The sequence below is a fragment of the Octopus bimaculoides genome, chromosome 7 (genome assembly GCF_001194135.2).
Source record: "Octopus bimaculoides isolate UCB-OBI-ISO-001 chromosome 7, ASM119413v2, whole genome shotgun sequence".
NCBI classification, from domain to species: Eukaryota; Metazoa; Mollusca; class Cephalopoda; order Octopoda; family Octopodidae; genus Octopus; species Octopus bimaculoides.
This window is the reverse complement of record NC_068987.1, coordinates 8,587,846-8,608,501: the sequence shown is the minus strand read 5'-3', so window position 1 is coordinate 8,608,501 and position 20,656 is coordinate 8,587,846. Positions and strand designations below refer to the sequence as shown.

The 20,656-nt window shown below is 33.6% G+C and overlaps 1 protein-coding gene across 12 annotated transcripts in view; it reads left to right on the top strand.

Annotated features, from left to right (window-relative positions):
* The window catches only part of LOC106877289 (liprin-beta-1), a 370,011-nt gene that overhangs the window by 341,693 nt on the left and 7,662 nt on the right, over nt 1-20,656 (top strand). For 10 of the 12 annotated variants that reach the window (XM_052969202.1, XM_052969201.1, XM_052969204.1 and 7 more), the window contains 7 exons: nt 925-1,042; nt 8,085-8,204; nt 13,382-13,532; nt 16,030-16,141; nt 17,537-17,625; nt 18,813-18,938; nt 20,117-20,248. In XM_052969202.1, the coding sequence (XP_052825162.1) occupies nt 925-1,042; nt 8,085-8,204; nt 13,382-13,532; nt 16,030-16,141; nt 17,537-17,625; nt 18,813-18,938; nt 20,117-20,248 (848 nt within the window). The remainder of the gene's footprint in view (nt 1-924; nt 1,043-8,084; nt 8,205-13,381; nt 13,533-16,029; nt 16,142-17,536; nt 17,626-18,812; nt 18,939-20,116; nt 20,249-20,656) is intronic. The other 2 variants (XM_052969205.1, XM_052969208.1) reach the window with 1 other exon arrangement.

The following is a 20,656-nucleotide window of genomic DNA, read 5'->3' as shown; positions in this document are numbered from 1 at the left end:
GCAAGCTGGCAGAATCGGTATCACACCAGGCAAAATGCTTGACAGTATTTTGGCTGTCGCTACATTCTGTGTTCAAATTTTGCCAAGGTCGACTTTGCCTTCCTTCCTTTCAGGGTTGATAAATTAAGGGCAAGTTGAGTACTAGGGTTGATATAAACAACTTAAACCTCCCCTGCCAAAAAAAAAAAAAAAAAAATTTCAGGCCTTTTGCCTGTAGTAGAAAGAATTATTATTATTATTATCTCTTTATCACAGGTTTTGTTGGAGTTCCTGGAGTCTTACATGCGTAGGGAGCTTGCTACCTGCAGCCTACGGTACCCATGCTACCCTTTCTTTTCTGCTATCTAACACTTTCCTGAATATTCTGGCCGTGCCAAGGAGGCAAACCTTTTGTAACAGTTCTACTGGGCACTCTCTTCCAATTTCCTTTATACTCCCCTTGATGCCTTCTGGTATTGTTCCCAAGGACCCAACAATAATTGACACTATCATCACCTTCTTCATTTTCGAAAGCCGAGCTATTTTGTAATTAAGAGGGTTGTATTTATCTATCTTTTCGTCTTCCTTCTTGACTATTTGTAAGTCAAAGGAGCACCAGTCCGACTCCCCACAAATTCCAGGCCTTGTGCCTATAGTAGAAAGGATTATTATTATTATTATTATTATTATTATTATTATTATTATTGGTATTTCATTTGACTTTGTGTTCTGAGGTCAACTTTGCTTTTCATCTTTTCAGAGTTGATAAAATAAGGTCCAGTTGAGCATGCGGGTCAACCTGATCGACTCAGCCCCTCCCCCACAACTTGTTGGCATTGTGCCAAATTTTGCAACCATCATTATCAACATCATCATCATCATCATCATCACCATTATTATTATTACTATTATTATTATTATTATTATTATTATTATTTTCTGCAGCACAATCAGAAATTGCAACAGACGATGAAGATGTCATTGGGCGCCATGGAAATGTTCACAATAGATTACACCACACAGACAGTGGCAGATGGAAAGGTTTCAAACGATTCATCGGCAGGTAATAAAAAATAAATAAAAAATCCTCCTGAAACATTTTTTAAAATTATTTTTAAATGTTTTTTTTTTAAATTTATTTTAAAATTAAACCACAAAATAATTTTCCTTTTTGTATGTGTGTGCAGTTCCTTTAAATATTACATCTTAGCACCATGCTCTGCACTTAAATTTCTGCAATCTCCCTGTGTCTTGCATGGACTCAGGATATTCTAAAATTTCAACTGCAATTTTTACAACTTCAGCAAGCTATTGTTACTTGTAATCTTATTCTTCTTATTAGCAAGTTTTCCTCTACTTCACAATTATAGAAATAATCAGACTTTTAGAAATTGTAGATTCTTCAAATTTCATTACAATTCTTTTTTTTTAAATACTTTTTTTTTCTAATATTTAAATCTTGTATTGTACATAAGATTTCGAAAATGTTAACGTGACTATCATATAATGTCTTTAACGTGTTATTGCTAAATTCTGTTTTCAAGAATATGCTTTAATTAATACTTATTTTATTGTATTCCAAGATAACTGTTTTTACTGGCAGGTTTGTAGCTTTGACTTTAAATTTAAAAGTTTCAGGGAAGTTCATATAAGCATAGTTCTCTCTTTCCTACATTCAAATAAATATATTTGTTCATTTTTATGTCCATTTTTCTGTGCTAGATGAACACACTGAGGCATTGTTTTACAGTTGGTTGTTCTTCTTCTTGCTAATCCTTTCCTGTTTTATTCCACACTTCTTTCAAAGCGCAGAGCTAGTAAATGATTCATTCACAGAAAATTATCAAAATTCACCATTTGTAGTTAAAGCACAGAATGTAAGCCTTCACACAGACACAAACATGTGCACACACATATACACATATGTGTGCACACACACACACACACACACACACACACGCATGCACATTGGACTTCATAGAATTGTCATCTACCAAATTCACTCACAAGGCATTAGTCAACTCCAGTCTACAGAGAAGTCACTTGTTCAAGGTGATGTGTAGTGGGATTGAACCAAAGGCCATGTGGTTGAGAAGTAAATTTCTTAACCTCATAGCCATGCCTGCACTTTATACACCACAATTTCCAATTGTATTTCTAAATCTGTGTATATGTTTAAAGATTAAAGCATTCATAGTGTATTTCTGTGACAAATTATATGACCTTCATATGATCCTGGTTCAGTTTGACTCGTTAGTACTTTGTTTAGAATAGAAATTATACTTATGAAAATTATAGTACTATTAATGTGACAAATCTGTCCTCTTGAAAACTTAAAATTTTTGTATACATTTTAACTATGTTCTAATAATCTGACAAAAAAAAATTAGGTTAATCAAGTCATTTATAATCCTTATTATTTCTCCATCCATTTTCCATACCTGTATGGGTTAGAAGAATCCCACCACTTCACTATCATCCATCTCATTGTCAATTAAGGAAATTATGCTATTATCATTTCAAATACGCTTTTCCCCCCCATCAACATTTTAGTTCATTCTAAACCACTGCCTTGCAATTCAGAATGTCTCATGCCTCTAACTCTCCTCACATTGAACACCAGCAAACCTCCTCCTCCTTTCAACATCTTCCAATGCCATATACATTTACTATCTGTGTTCTATTCCAGTAAGGTGGTGAGCTGGCAGAATTATTAGCACGCTGGGCAAACAGTATTTCACCCATCTTTATGTTTGAGTTCAAATTCCGCTGAGGTTGACTTTTCCTTTCGACCTTTAGGGGGTCAATAAAATAACTACCAGTTGACCACTGGGGTCAATCTAATATACTTACTCCCCCTCCCTGAAATTGCTAGCCTTGTGCCAAAAGTTAAAATCTATCTTCTCTCCCTGTGACTTAGTATTCCTTGTTGCTCTTTCCTTTCTTCCATTCATTCCAGACCTGTTTTGTAGCTTTTACGTCTTTATCCACAGTGGTATTCCAACATCATGTTGCTTTCCATTTAGCTGGTGCCTTGCTCTTATTACAGATCTGGTCTGCATCTTTCAGCAAGATTTCTGTCATCTCATTCACTTCATCATATATGTCATCTAGAATCATTTTGAAAATATATATAATTGAGGGATGCTTTAAGTTCCTTACTTTCCTTCTCCAGACTCTCAGTCCATTTAAGTTTTATTTTGACGTCACTAATTGGTAGCAGAGGCAGACGTTGACTTCAACAGTTATTGTCAAGGCTACCCGTTTACTCTGAGTAAAAACTTAATGTGAAGAAGACACTTTAAGTCCTTGAAGATAACCTCTGTTGTGCTGGTAGCATGAAAAATAAATGCACCCAGTCCACACTGTAAGATGATCAGTGATAAGAAGGCCATCCGGCCTGTGAAACAATGCCAATTTCATACAAAGCTCCAACTCAGTGATTATAATATAGTTCAAAGTTAGTTATATATCTGTTTCTAATTAAATAATTACTTAGTTTCAAAGTTGGAATATCTAAGTAGAAAATTGTAGAGTGAGGACTTGCTATAATCTATGCTTTATTATTCTGAATTCCACACAAGTAAAATCTGTGTTGTTTTCAGTAATTAAGACATTTCTGTGTTGCATGGCTTTTTGTTATTCGGATGGAGCATGTGTTCACTCCTAATGCTTGTATAAAACCATTGTTTTCGAATTCTGGTTTTATAGAAGCATTTTTTTGAAACAAAACCACAAAATCAAAATATTTTCATTTGCTTGTTTTTTTCTGTCAGTGTTTTGATATTATTTCATCTAACAAAAATATTTCTATCTACAAGATACAATGAGAATATTCATTGTATTCTTTTAGAATAACAAAGGAAGAAATCTGTTTATGTTTTATGAAAAATAACACTTTCTTTTGCTTTTCAGTTGTGTTTTTCAAGAAACTCAAGGATATGAAATATGTATATATCATTTCATCTAGATGGTCATCGTATGAATTCAAATCACTTCAGCTTCTGTTGATATATAGAATCTATTCTGTATTGACCAAATATAGGAAAAACAATTTACCCATCATCTTATGTATGCTGTTCAGTACTTTGTAACTAAACATCTCTTATCTAATGTGTTTGATGCATTCATATCCTGTTGTAAAAATCAAGCTGAATTTCTCTACTACTGATCCGTATAGAAGATTTGTATGCCACTTGCCTCTTTCTATACTAATATTGTTAGAAAATGAAGTAGATGCATTTGTGGTATTTACTTCCCTTGGCATCTTGTTACAAAGCTATTGTTAAGAATCTCATCATTGGTTGCTGACTTGTGAAATAGAAAGAACAGTGTTCTGAAAATCAAATCCTGACAGGCTTGGCTGAAGATTTCGTTAGCATCAAGAAAGTATATAGCAATAGTAACTAAACAGTTGTCTTAAATAGGCATACATATGTGTATGTATGTATGTGTGTGTGTGTATATATATATATATATATATATATATATATATATGTGTGTGTATATATATATATGTCTCAGATCAACATTTTATACGTATGAAATAAGCCTTTATATCTTAGTTGGGGTTAAAAAGCTGGCTAGTATTTGTTTAATGATGTGTAATGAAGAAATATTATATATTCAAGCAACAGCATTAAATTAAAGATATAAATTATTTTAATGCTTTTGACAGCCAATCATAATTAACAAGAACATTAATAATAATTACAATTTTGTCTTGCATTCAATACCAGCAAGGATTTAAATTTAATTTCTAATAATCAAAATCTTTTCAAAAGTTATGAGGCTTCTTTTTGTTAAACATAATAAAAAATTACAGAAGTTGACATAAATCAGTTGTGTTACTGAATGTGAGCTATTACTTATTGCTGCATTTTAAACAGAATTATGCATTTCCTCAGTGAATAGCGACCATATATGAATATGTTTCCAACAAATTTTGTTACATTGAACTGATATTTTCATTTGTTTAGTTTATCAGTGAAGTATTAAGTTATCCGTGAAGTATTAACCTGTTTACCATTCTCTAATCTACTAACGCTTCCTCAACTTACACCGTTAAGCTAATCACAATAATTATGTTTCACGTTGATATTAGTAGTAATAATCTGTAGAGATTTTTACAGCTGAAATCTAATCAAGAGCATAACAGTATTTTAATCTAACTGATGATGATGATGATGGTGGTGGTGGTAGTAATAATGATAATAAATATAATAATAATGATAACTGATGATGATAATAATAATAATAGTAATGATCATTATAAGTTTAGAACTTATGGTTGTTAAATGAGAAATGGTAAAGGTAGTAATAATTTGATTGAATTGAAGATTGATTGATTGATGATGCTGTGAATGATTGTATATTCATGTATATTGTGTGTTTGAGTGCATTGTTAGAAACATCATTTAGTTTCCATCATTTTTTTCTGACCATAATCAAAACATTCTATGCTGGAATGCTTCTCTACCGTTGACTGTTCACAAGAACATTTTTACTGATTCAGGTATCATTTTAACCATTCATTAACTCTTCTCCTACCCTCGAGGTTCATTTATTTCTGGGTCATTCATGTTATGTGCAATTCACCTTTTATTTCATTATCTACATTTCGAGCACCTTCCCCATTATTTACTGTCAGTTTAATTTAGTGCTCTGCCAGTAAATAGATATCGCTCTTTCACTCTTGGTTGCTTCCTCTAAGTTATTTTTACCCCAAAGGAGATCTTTATATTCTATCCTCATACGTACGTGTGTAAACATGTACATGCGCAACACATCTGAGCATCAATGAAATACTGTATAATTAAAAAGCTAGAGGATAATAAAAATCTTTTATTATATAATTTAAAAACATATATATATTAATATATATTAATATATATTAATATATATATATGACTATACGGTTATTAAATGAGAAACAAAGCTGTTGCAAAAATTATTGCCACATTGGTATGGGTATGTTCAAATTTTATTATGTTGTGGAACTAAGAATATACTGCTTTTAATTGTTCCATATTTTAGATTTCTAAAACTATCCCATATTCTTTACTTTATCACTATATTACTATGATCATTTACCTACACTCGTATTTTTATCTATTTTCACATATAATCGAAGATGTATTCATTATTAATTATTTTTTCCCCCCACTTCATAGCTAAAATCACTAAAACATCCTAGCTAAGGTTAATAGAATGTAATCACTTAAAATTATGACTTAAATTTCCTTAATTAAACAGGGACAGATGACAAGAATGGGTTCTCTGCATTTTAATATTAAATGTAGGATCACTTATTCAAGTTTTAGATTATTTATTGGTGGTACACCAGTATTTGTATTAAACCCTTCACTCCCTAGGAAGCAAAGACCATTGATGACTTTTCTCTGCTGTTCTTGACTCTGAACAATATTTCAGCTCTGCCTCAGTCAAACATTTCCCCTGACAGATGACCTTCTGCTCCCAAGTTCTGTTGGTTTTGAATTACCATCAATACTTCTGTAATCTTGGCTTTTTTCCTAGGTAGGGGTGTTGGTCTTATGCAAGCCCATTTTTAGCTCTGTGAAGATATGGTCCGCTTTAACCTGACCTCTATCCTTTGACCTGTCCAGTATGGGTGGCCCTACCAGGAGCTTGTGCTCTACTAGCATAGCTCTCTGGGATCATTGAGGTACCCAAGCTACCACACCACAACAAGGACTTGACCTTGTGGTGATGATATGTCAGAGCTTACCTTAGATTAATACTAGTTTTAGTCCTACCACTACATGATATCAAACTGTTAGACTGTAACGCACGACTCTTTAAAGCAAGATAGAGACTCCTTTAAAAAGAGTATCATTTGTTGTATACTTTTGACATCAAATGCAAGTGATGAGGCAGCAACATCTAGCATATTGCTTCGTTATTGTTGATAATTTTGAACTAGTCAGCTATCTGTTCAAAATTCATTTCATATTTCCTGGACAATAAATGGACACATATGTAATTTAATCAATGTTTAGGTCAATCAAAATATTTTATAAAATAAGTGTCACATGACTAGGAAAATTTAATTAAGCACATTAATTGGATGAAATAGAACAAGAGACTAAAAATTATTATTTCATGTAGACAGTTAATGAAGTGTGAATTTCAACAAGTCTTCCAGTGAGGTAAATTCCAAGTTTGTAATATATATTCAAAAGTAATGTGGCATGTTTCACCCTTATCAACTCTTGTTACTCTAAATAAAATTAAATTTATCACATATTTAATATTACATTTAAATATTTGTATTCAATGGGGTATTTAGAATATACTCATGATTGAGCGCTTAACATAGATTACACAGAGAAATAGGTATATTTTCCCTGTTTATACGTATGTGTATATATATATATATATATATATATAGATATATATATATATTATATAGGTTACATACATTATATCATACCTTGATACTGTATGGACTGAGACCCATCACTGACAGGCCCCTGATATTAAATGAATTGTTAAACAGTAATGGTGTGCAAATTAGTAGCTCCAGTTTTCTTTAGCTTCTGGATTTGTTGAGTATATAAACAGAATGGCTATTTGTTTCCCTGGCATTGGTCAGTTTGATGTGGACACCTGATGAGAGCTCAATAAGGTTCGAAAATTGATTAAGGCTGTTCATCACTTTTTTCAATCTACGGAGAAATAGCTAAATTTTCCGTTTATTCTATAGGTTACATATTTAATACACTGATTTTGTGTGGTTTTTATAGAAAGTAATACAGTAATAGATATTTTTACACCATGCATACTATAAATTTACTACTTATTACTGCCAAATGTTGATGTATATATACAAACAGTTGGTTTAAATCGAACCAGGGAGTTTCTTTTAGCAGTAGGAAAGGAAAACATTCAGATTTTTTTTTTACGGTTTGATTTAAAGTATTTTGGGTTGGGCCTCTCCAGCAGTGGTGACCAGTGATAGTATTGGATGAATTAACCAGTTTTCTTGTGATCAGTCAAATTCTGAAGACTTCCTTATGTTGGCAAATGCTGGAAATAACAACAAGCCATTGGATACCTATCGAAGAAAACGACTTCTGTTTCAGATTAAAACGAAGCAGTTCTCAAGACTTTGATGGTGACATGAATGAAGAATTTAGGCGTGGAGGTATTCGGGCTACAGCTGGGGCGCGGCTGGCCTGGTCGAAAGATTTAAAAATAAACCAGTAAGTAAATGTTTTCTCTTCCCATCTGGTGGAGTCCTACACCTGATGTTCATTCCAGTGGTGCTAGTGCATGGAATGCATTCATGCCTCCATTTATTTTGATTTAAAAACAAAACATTTCCCGACCCACCCTTTTCCATCAGTGCTTCTATTTCTATTCAACTGTCCCTTTTTCCCCCCCAAGGTTTGATCATGGGGGTGTTAACTTTATTATCCACTGGAATTATGGAGGACTAAAGATTTTAAAACGTTGATTTTTTTTTTTCTTTCAAGCGAGTAATACAGTTTTTATGTTATTTTTTTCCCTCATTCCTGCTTTATTTATTTATTTATTCATTTATTAAATTTGTATATTTTTATAGCATTGGAATGCTTTCTCCATAAATTGATGGTAGAATTTAATTTCTAAATTTCAAAAATTTATAATAATAACAAAAATAATACTAATGTAGAAAAAAACGGTAGTACTATAACTTTCTTACAACAAGAATAATTGTTACTTAAGTTACTAATTAATGAAATACATTTTTCCCTGTTTTTCCACAAACAATTTTCAATGAGAAATTTATAAGTCATATATTATTGTCTGTAATGTGAGTGGGTTGGGTGAAACCTACTTATTGCAGTATTAGTGAGTAGTGTATTTTAGTTCTTCTTTCATAACTTAAAAAGTCTGGTAATCTAATTGAGCCAAGCTGATTAACAATACTTTATATTACAAAATAGTCTTAGTACATCTGAAATAAGTCAAATTACTTCTTGAAAATATACGAAGTCCTTCTTCATTTGGCTTTTGATTTTAAGTGACAGGGGTCTATTTCATTCAACAGTTTAATAATAATAATAGTAATAATTAATATCCCTTTGTAATAGTAAGTGGTTCATATTTTTTAACATCTCACATTAGTTGCCATATTAATTCTAACAAACTGCTAGAATATAACAACAGCTGTATATTATACTGGTTGATATACTCTCCAGCTACAGATTTGTAATTCCAAACAAATCTGTGTATGTGTGTATATATATATATATGTACTCATATACACAAATGAAAATATGTAGTCCACTCCATTTACTTGTTAGTGTGTTTCTGCTCTTCTACTGATGTAAATTGAATTTCACAGTTGTTCTCAATCAATACAAGTTTGTTTTAGCTCACCTTAAGGCCGTTTTAGTCTCAATTTTTTTTTTTATTTTAATGATTTACAAGTCAAAACTATTAAAGGGAAAATAAATAGGAGAAAAATGCTTTTCAAAAGATATTTCTGTCATTTTTCTAATCAATTTGGGTTTAGAGCATGACCCTTTTACCTTCGGCTAAAGAGTAAATAAACAAGAAATTTGAGCTGTGCTTTTTAAAAAATGGTAACTTTATGTATGGCTGTTGCTTGATACTCTGCTAGTGGGTCTCAATCCTTATTCATATATATCTGCATGTACATGGCTTTCCTAAAAAAAAAAAAATAGCTTCTTACTTATTTTCAAACATATATGTCTCATGGATTCTGTTCCATTTATTGAATATTTCAACTTTTCATAGTTTATTTGCTATCATTAGATGTCCACTCATAAGTGTTTTACATATCAGAATGTGTTTACGAATAAGTCTCTGCTATTTATCTTCAGTTATTTACTCACCAAATTGTGTACATGTGTGTAGGTAAATGATAAAAGTTTAGAAACTGGCACAAGTAACTGGATGTCATGTGATTCAAGCTAAATGTTGTGTTCAGTTTTTATTATTGCATTGTAAACATTTTGTTACACAGTTAGCTGTATATTCTTTTATTGAAAAAACTGAAGAGAAACTTTTGTCAATGGGAATGTTAATATGCATGAATGAAATTTGCACCGTAGAAAATGCAAAAGGTTTGTGTCAAAGCATGGTAACATTTAAAGTTCACGAGAGTGCCAACATAAAGGTATTCTTGGAAGCCACTAGTGATCAACTAGCTACAAAGAAATGAATCTTACCTGTGCTATTTACCGGATTGTTGTTTCTATTCTCTCTCTTATACATGTGTGTGTATATGTATGTTTGTGTGTGTGTTGTGTGTGTGATACATACACACACACACTCATGACATATTTCTAAATCAGTTCATTTTTGTAATATTGTTACATTCTGTTTATACACGGTCTGAAACATATATATATCTTGTGCAATGTCTGCTTTTTTTAGAGGTTATGACAATTAACTTTCAGGGTTTTCAACTCTGGATGTTAATTTTAAAGAGACTACAACAAACAAAATCTTCACTTAACTCTTTCTCTGATTTTTTCATTTGCTGCATGGAATGTTTTTCCCCCCCTTATGCTTGTGTACAAACCAAAACTTCACATTTTGTAATCTAACATTCACTGCTCTTTGTTTATGTTCTATTCTAATCAATATTGAAAATATTTCATCTGATTTTTATTATAAAAAAAAAGATTATGTAGCACCTTTGCTTTTGGTTTTGTTTCCATGTATGTTAATGGAATCAATAAATGTCAAACTTGGCTCTCTTTTGCCCCTATATACACACACATGCACACGTTCACACACACACACACACAACAGTCAATTTGTTGTATTTTTCCATCAAGCCATTTTTGTTTCATTAGCCTACCACAGTGGTTTTAGAATTGCATTTCAGAGTCATTAGCAAACTGTTATATCATTTATCCCAATTTTATTTCTTTTCTGAAGTACTAATTCCTTTGGATAAAATAGCTACCATTATTATTTACATAATATTTAGTGGAGTTTAATTCTTCTCATGGTCAGTTATATTGTACTCATACATGTAGCAGTATTCACCCTGAGTCAGCTGAGCTGGCTCCAGTTTCAGTGGGAATACATGTTCACATGTAGTCCTTGGTCACATGATACTCACTTTGGAATAGTGTTTTCCATAGCAGCCCATCTTCCTGTTGATTGTCAACCATTGCAGAGGATTCACTGACCAAGTGACTGCTACTTATCGGAACTAATGTAGTCTGGCTTCAAAGCAGGTTCTAGAGACATGCTTTAATAAAAAGCTAGGGAGTGTCTCACTCCCAGTGGTCTTCCAGCATGCCAGATGCTGACCAGGAATTTCTGAGGGTACATGCTAAGTTAGTTTACCATTAAGGTAGGGAGCTGGCAGGAGCATTAGTGTGTCAGACAACATGCTTTGCAGTATTCCATCTAGCTCTTTATATTCTGGGTTCAAATACCACCAAGGTCGATTTCACCTTTCATGTTGATGAAATAAGTACCAGCTGAGCTCTGGGATCAAAGTAATCAGCCCCCTTCTCCAAATTTCAAGCCTTGTGCCTATAATGAAAAGGATTATTATTATAATTATTATTCAGCAGATTGACAGAATCGGTAGGGCATCAGGCAAAATACCATAATACCAGATCATAAAGAGCCATTAAATTATGATTCTGTGTTCCAAGTTCACATTCCACTGAAGCCAACTTTACCTTTCATTCTCCTGAGGTTGGTAAAGTAACAGTCAAATCCTGGAATCAATATTATCAATTATATTTCTCCCTTAAAATTTGATGCCTCATATCTACATTAGGAATCAATATTAATCAATATTATTATTGTTAATACCTTTTAGATACAACTCCAACTGATGCTTCTAAATGTAATAATTTTTATGAGATACAAATATTTAAAATTTTGTTTTAAAGAAAGACATCTAAATCTCACTCAACAAAGAAAAGTATATATAGTGTTAAGGATATTAGCGTTTTTGCATTAATACAAAAATAGTAGACTGGTAGACCACCAGTTATCTTATGAAGATTAAAAATGATGGATAGCAGACTCAGTGGAATGCCAAGCAAAATACCTAGTATTTAGTTACATCCTTTTGCATTTTGAGTTCAAGTCCTGCCAGAGTTGACTTTGGTGTTCATTCTTCCAGGGTCGGTAAAACAAGTATCAGTCAAGTTCTGAGATTGAATTAATTTATTGTACCCTCTTACCATTCTTCCCAGCTGCTCAGTGTTGTAGTGATGTAAGAAATTATTAAAATCATTATTAATACTAAGGATAACACGGTGAGCTGGCAGAATGGTTAGTGCACGCTGGACAAAATGCTTAGCAGTATTTCGCCCGTCGCTACGTTCTGAGTTCAAATTCTGCCGAGGTTGACTTCGCCTTTCATCCTTTTGTAGTTGATAAATTACAGCGACCCCAGTGAAGCACTGGGGTTGATGTGATCAACTAGTCCCCTCCTGCAAAATTTCAAGCCTTGTGCCTTTAGCAGAAAGAATTATTGATACTAAGGATATGGTGGCAAGCTCACAGAATCATTAGCACGCTGGACAAAATACTTTGCAGTATTTTGTCCATCTGTACATCCTGAGTTCAAATGCCACTGAGATCAACTTTACCTTTCATCCTTTCAGGGTTAATGAAATAATTATCATTCAAACACTGGGGTCAATGTAATTGACTAGCATGGTCACCCAAAATATTTCAGGCCTTGTGCCTATAGTCTTATTATTACCAAGGTTAGCAGATTTGGTAGAATGCTTGATAAAGTCCTCTTTTTGGTAATTATATCCATTTGCATTCTGAGACTTTGGATATCATTCTTCTAGGGTCTGTAATAAGAATTAGGATTGTTTAAATTGATTATTGTTCCCACTTAATCTAATGCAGAAGTAATTTAATATTGGTATTAATATTGAATAGGAAGATTAGCGGAATCAACAGATTATTGAACAAAATGTCATGTGTTTTTAGTTCTCACCCCTTATGTTCTAAGTTCTAATCTTATCAAGGCCAATTTTTCATTCATAGTTCTGAAGTTGATTAAATATGTACCAGTCACCAGTCACATATTGGATTCAGTTAAATTGTCTATATTCTTCCTCCTTAACTTTTGGTTTGAAACAATTATTATTACACAGATATTTTCATATAGATAAGACCAAGTTATATAAGAAAAACATTAATCTTTATTAAAACAGATTTTTTTTGCAATACTAAGTTAATACATAGTTTAAATGTGTAGCAGATATGTTAGTGTTAGATGCCGTTTAATGATAATGCTGTCAAGCTAACAAACATCATATGTAACTGAATAAAGCTAAATTCTATGATTTAGTGATTTTAAACATCATTTTTATTACAGTTTTGCTACCTAAGAAAACTAATTGACATATGCTTTTATTTGTTTTTCTAGTGATTCAAATGTTCCTTTTGAGAGTTGGGACAACGATCGGGTTGCCTCTTGGCTTCATGAAATTGGCCTTGACATGTATGTCCCTGAGGCACGAAGGTGGATCAAGAATGGAGAACAGCTATTAAATGCTACCCAGCATGATTTTGAAAAGGTTCGTACTCTAGTGTGGTTGTGTTTAGTATCTAGTTGCTTAACAATTCTGAAATTAGGAAAGATCTGAAGATTTTTTTTCTTTTCTTTCTTTCTTTCTGTTTTTAAGACCATGATGGAACAAAAAAGATTGAATGCTTCATGAGTCTTAACCCATAAACTGCTGGGATTTTGCTGTATGTAACACGAACTGCTGAACCTATTTTGGGTAAAGATCAACATCGAACTATCACTCGAAAAAAATACTCAGTGTTCCTTAACACCTTCTGTGATTGGCTACACTGTTTCTGGGGTGAAAGGGTATCGTGTGCATACATTATACGTCATCAAAATTAGGTCAGATCATGCCCTACTTCCGTAGCCACGAACGTGGCCTGTCGCACTGTCGCGTTGGCCACTGAGGTGACCTATCGCAGTTTATGGGTTAAAGACCACGAGTGATAAAAAAAAGTAGGTTTCAAGATCATCCTTCTTATATCATTAGTCGTCATTGTCATTTTAATGTCTGTTTTCCCTACTATCATGCCATGAAACACATGGAAGATATTAATATGTGGATTGTAAACTGTTTGTCCAAAATATTATTCACTCAGTAAAGAAGCTGGCAAAATACAATCATTAATCTCAGAAAAAATTTGAAACCTATACCATTCCAACATTTGTGAGAAACAGTTTTACATCATAATAAGCCTGCATTAGAAGAGTCATGTGATCAAATCTCTGGAATAGATTCAAGAAATTTGATTTCACCTATTCATAGTCAACAGAAAAGAATCCCAAATATACTCTATTAGGAAGGATTGTTTTCAATATTTCATTATTTGATGCAATGAAACCAGCATCCTGGACTGTATTATAAGAAGTAAAAGTGTATTTGATTAGCAAACCTACTCCTGATAATGAGTTTTTGTTACTACCATAATTAATACATTGTCTGCCACTGTTAATGGTATTTTAATAATTTCGGTTGCTATCTAAACATAAATATGCAGTCCTCTTTTGGAATTTATTCTCTTCATGCATTACTGGCAATCCCCAGCCTTATTCTTGATTCCGTTCTGTGAAGCCTGACATAAGATATTGGTGCAGTATTTTGTCTCTGAATTAATAATGAAAAAACACTCCAAAGAGAAATTAATCAGATTAATGATTGCAATGAGACCTTTGAAATTGCTATGGAGAAAAAAATTTTTTTAATTTAGATGTTATACAGCTTTGAATGATTGGGTAACCTTTATAGATATAATTTGATTAATCTGGGAAGGAAGGAAACACAAGAATAAGATAGACAAACTGAAAATGTACACAGAGCTGAATTTGTAATATGTCTGTCTGTGTGTATAAAGACAAATACACACAGATGCTTGTATGCGTGCGCACACACACACACACACACACACACAAAACTAGCATTTTGTCAGTAGCAATGATGCATGTTCCAATTGATCCAATCAATGTAACAGCAGCCTGCTTGCGAAATTAACATGCAAGTGGCTGAGCACTCCACAGACATGTGTACCCTTAACAGAGTTCTCAGGGAGATTCAGCATGACACAGAATGTGACAATGCTGGCCCTTTTCGAATTACGGGTACAACTGATTTTTGCCAGCTGAATGGACTGGAGCAACAGGAAATAAAGTGTCTTACTTAAGGACACAACCCGCTGCCAGGAATTGAACTCATGACCTTCTGTTCATGAGTTAAATTGCCTAATCACTAAACTATGTGCCTTCAACAATCACATGCTAAATCAATTTTTTTTTCTACAGTGTTTCATTTATTCTTACGTTTCCAAAGGAAACAATAGTTTTCAGTTCAACTATCACCATATTACTCTTTTACTTGTTTGTCATTTGACTGCGGCCATGCTGGAGCACCGCCTTTAGTCGAGCAAATCGACCCCAGGACTTATTCTTTGTAAGCCTAGTACTTATTCTATCGGTCTCTTTTGCTGAATTGCTAAGTTACGGGGACGTAAACACACCAGCATCGGTTGTCAAGCAATGTTGGTGGGGGTCAAACACAGACACATAAACACACACACATATATATATATACATATACATATATACAACGGGCTTCTTTCAGTTTCCGTCTACCAAATCCACTCACAAGTCTTTGGTCTGCCCGAGGCTATAGTAGAGGACACCTGCCCAAGGTGCCACGCAGTGGGACTGAACTCGGAACCATGTGGTTGGTAAGCAAGCTACTTACCACACAGCCACTCCTGCGCCTAAATTTCATGAAATGGATGAGGCAGACGATTTTTACCTCTAAGTAATTACTTCAATTTTAAGATTGTTTTTAATAATTAGTAACTGACATTGAGGCAATTTCCATGGTTCAAAATATTTGCATATCTTATTGTAAATGAAGCTGCACTAACTTTTTTTTTTTTCAGTTTGCAATATAAGTTTTAAATGGTTTGATGACAGGAAAACAGAATCTTTTCTTTTTATATTTTTAAATTAACTTTTTTTATTATATTACTTCTCAGGAATTGGGTATGAAAAATCATCTACATCGAAAAAAGCTTCAATTAGCTCTGGAAGCAGCTCATTCTGGTCTTAAGGATCGTATATTAGAACTTAACCACAACTGGGTTACAAGTAAGTATGTGGGTTTCACATGTTGAATCAGTTGTATGTAATCAGATGTACCTGACTCTGGCTTCAGCATAGTTTGGAGGCTATTTTAACGTCAATAAAGTTGCATGACTTCAGACTAGTAACTAACTATGTAACATAGAAGGCAGAGAGCTGGCAGAAACGTTAGCACGCTGGGCGAAATGCTTAGCGTTATTTCATCTGTCGCGACATTCTGAATTCAAATTCTGCCAAGGTCGACTTTGCCTTTCATCCTTTCGGGGTCAATTAAATAAGTACTAGTTACGCACTGGAGTCGATGTAATCAGCTTAACCCCTTTGTCTGTCCTCGTTTGTCCCCTCTATATTTAGCCCCTTGTGAGCAATAAAGAAATAAGTAACCAACTATGTAACATAATTTTTACTAGATTTTTTATCTTTGATTTGTTTCAGTCATTGACTGCAGCAATACTGGAGTCCCTGTCTTGAAGAGTCTTTTAGTCAAATGAATTGACCCCACTACTTTTTTTTTTTTTTTTTTAACTGATACTAATGTTATCAGTCTCTTTTGCCAAACTTCTAAGTTATAAGAGCATAAAAACCCCAACACTGGTTGTCAAGTAGTGGTACGGAACAAACACCACACACACAGAGTGGGGTTCTTTGAGTTTCTGCCAAGCAAATCCACCCACAGGGTTTTGGTCGGCTTAGTGCTTTAGTAGAAGACACTTGCCCAAGGTGCCATGCAGTGGGACTGAACCCATAACCATGTGGTTGAGAAGTAAACTTCTTACCACACAGCCAATCTTTGTTATGAAATATGAAATTTTCTCAAAACTCATTTCTATAATTCTGAGGAATTATTTACCAGAATAAAACTAGATTAGATGATCTACTTTGATTATTGATTTTACTTGTATTTCATGTAGACACAAGCACAACCACGTGGTTAAGAAGCTTGCTTTGCAACCATGTGGTTTCAGGTTCAGTCCCACTGTATGACCCTTTTGCGCAAGTGTCTTCTACTTTAGACCCAAGACAAGGAAAGTTGGTAGACAGAAACTATGTGGAAGCCTGTCCCATGTGTGTGTATGTTTTTGTGTCTTATGTTTGTCCCCACACAGCTTGACAACAGGTATTGGTTTGTTTACATCCTTATGACTTATGTTCAGCAAAAGAAACCAACAAAATATGTTCCTGGCTTAAAAAACTACATTACTACTGGGGTAAATATATTCAACTGAGCCCTTCAGGGTAGGGCTCCAGCATGGCTGCAGTCTAATGAGTGAAGCAAGTAAAAGATAAAAGGTAAGTTTTGAAGGTAGCAATCAGAGAATATAATGATCAAAATATAAGGTATTTAACATCATTAAATAGAATTCATAGTTGAACCACTCTTAATGATTTTGTATGCTTCAGGATGGTTGGATGACATTGGAATTCCTCAGTACAAGGACACTTTCTTTGAGGCTCGAGTTGATGGACTCATGCTGCATTATATGACTGTGGTGAGTAATTTTCAATTTATTATAAACATTATTTTACCATTTAATGGTTGAAAATAAACAAAATTGTATTTTGCTGTTGTTTTATTAAAAGTTTTCCAGAAATTGATCATTAGAAAGCAAGCTAACAGTTGTATAACACATTGATAATGAAGTTGAAGAAATGTATTTTAGATTAAAATTTCTTTATTTCCATAAAGAGATTAAATCTGTCACAATGGTCTTATCTAGAAAATACATTGAAAGATATTAGAAAGTAGGGGTTGAATTTGTAAAGGAAAGTTTTTAAGCAAATTGATAAAAACAAGAGCACTCAGAGAGTGCAAACCTCCGCCAAAGCAATACCAACAATTATTAAACAGAGATGATTTTTAAAATGAAAATATCTGAAATAAACTCGATTGCTCTCACAAATAAGAATACTAAGAATAAACTCGACTGCTCTCAAAAATTAAGTAAAAAAACAGGAAAAATAATCCAGAATCCTTGTCCGGTACCGGATTGATCCCAAAATCTAATCAGTTTGTGCCAGTCATGAGGCCAAACATCCCTGAAAGTTTCATTTGAATCCATCCAGCGGTTCTTGAGATATCTTGTCCACAGACAGACAGACAGACAGACAAACAAACAAACAAGCACAACTGAAAACAATACCTCCGACTTCACTAAGGTAGAGGTAATAAGAAAATACCACAGTCAGGCACAGGTTCAGCCCTACTGATGGCACCTTGGGCAAGTGTCTTCTGCTATAGCCTCAGTTCAACCAAAGCCTTGTGAATGGATTTGGCAGATGAAAACTGAAAGAAGCCCATTGTGTGTGTGTGTATATATATATATATATATATATATATATATATATAGTTGAGGTGTGTTCCACCTCTTACTTTTCAAGCACCTTCCAGAATATTCGAGTGGTTCACTGTTCCCAGGGCTCCGACAATTATTGGTACTACTACTACCTTTTTCACTGGCCACAACTGCTTAACTTCCCAAGCTAACCTGTCATATCTCTCGACTTTTCTTTCTTCCTTATTGCATACCTTGTTGTCAGCTGGGCATACTATATCTATGATCCAGCATAGTTTGTTTTCTTTCTCAATTAAGACTATATCTGGCTTCCATTTATTATTATTATTATTAATTATTTCATTTGAAAATGTTTTATTGTTCTATTTTTTTTTAAATTTCAGGAAGATTTACTTGCACTGAAAGTCTCCAATGAATTGCATCACATAAGTATCAAACGAGCTATCCAGACATTACGAATGCACAATTTCAACCCTCAGTGTCTTAAACGTAGACCCTCAGCTGATGAAGTAAGTTGTCATAATAATAGCTGCTGTTGTCAGACAAACATCATCACTGTCGTTTGATACTCTTGGTTTTACCTACTTCAACTAACCATTGATACAATTTACTGATCAGTGAAACTCTTTGATTAGAATTCTTATCTCCTCTGCATTTACCATTTGTTAACCCTTTTGATACCAACATACCATCAGGTTCTATGGTATGAACTGTTTTACAGTGATCTAAATTAAAACCTTCCCTCAAAATGTCATCATCATCATCATCATCATCGTTTAACGTCCGCTTTCCATGCTAGCATGGGTTGGACGATTTGACTGAGGACTGGTGAAACCGGATGGCAACACCAGGCTCCAGTCTGATTTGGCAGAGTTTCTACAGCTGGATGCCCTTCCTAACACCAACCACTCAGAGAGTGTAGTGGGTGCTTTTACGTGTCACCCGCACGAAAACGGCCACGTCATGTTAATTTATATTCCAAACACTAATAGTGGATAAATTATTTTACTGAATTCTTCATTATTTTCCAAATTAATTAAAACAAAAGCACTGTACTTCAACAGAAATACAGTAACGAAAGGATTGATGTAAAGATTATTTGCCAACATAACATGGCAGTCCTGGTTTAGGACGAACGTTGCTGTAATTTAGCCCCAGGAGGCATCGTCTCCAGCTGGCTATACAACACGATCTGTGTCTTTATATTTTCAAACAAGGGAATCTAGCACCCTCACTCAGCTCAAAATGATATAAGGACACAAACCGTGTTGTATAGCCAGCTGGAGATGATGTCTCCTGGGGCTATATTACAGCAACGCTCGTCCTAAACCAGGACTGCCATGTTATGTTGGCAAACAATCTTTACTCCAAAGTACTGTTGCTGAATATCTCTCGTTGTGAGATTTAAAAATAGTAATTTTCTAAAAGGATTGATATTTAAGAAAATTTTCAGACTCTTTTTAGGGTGCTTAGGTTGACTTTACCATTCATCCTTTCAAGGTTGTTAAAAGAAGTACTATTTGAGAACTGATGTACATGTAATCAACTTCCCTTTCCCTCAAAATCTGCTGGCCCCTTACCAAAATTAGATAGAATTATCACCGTTTGATCATTTCTATTTTTATCTATTTTATTGATTTTATTGCATAGAATTATGCTTCATGATTTTTTTTTTTTTTTTATAAAGGTTAATAAACAGAATATCCCAAGTGAAGTTATTCTGTGGTCAAATCACAGAGTAATGGAATGGCTACGTACTATTGACCTTTCTGAATATGCTCCTAATCTACGAGGAAGTGGAGTGCATGGAGCACTAATAGTAAGTAATTTCCATAAAATTTGAAATAAGGGATAGATGTATTTTGGTTAAATTCAAAATTTCATATATATATATATTTATATCAATATATTATAAATTAACTACCAACAAAAATAATTGATAAGCTAACTCAAAAAATCATCACCAAAATAGCAGAAAAAAACGACTGAAGGTATGTAGACTCTTCAAGAATCGATCGTTTTGGTTATATTAATAATAATAATAATAATAATAAAGGAGTTACGACGCAAAAACGTATATATTCAAATGAACATATTTATCTTCTTCAATATATATTTTAGTATAAAGAATTCATTAAGAGACTTAAATCAAAATTTCTTCACACATCTTCAGGATTAAATATAACACCAGAAAAACTACATTCGGTTTAAAAATACAAACCGTTCA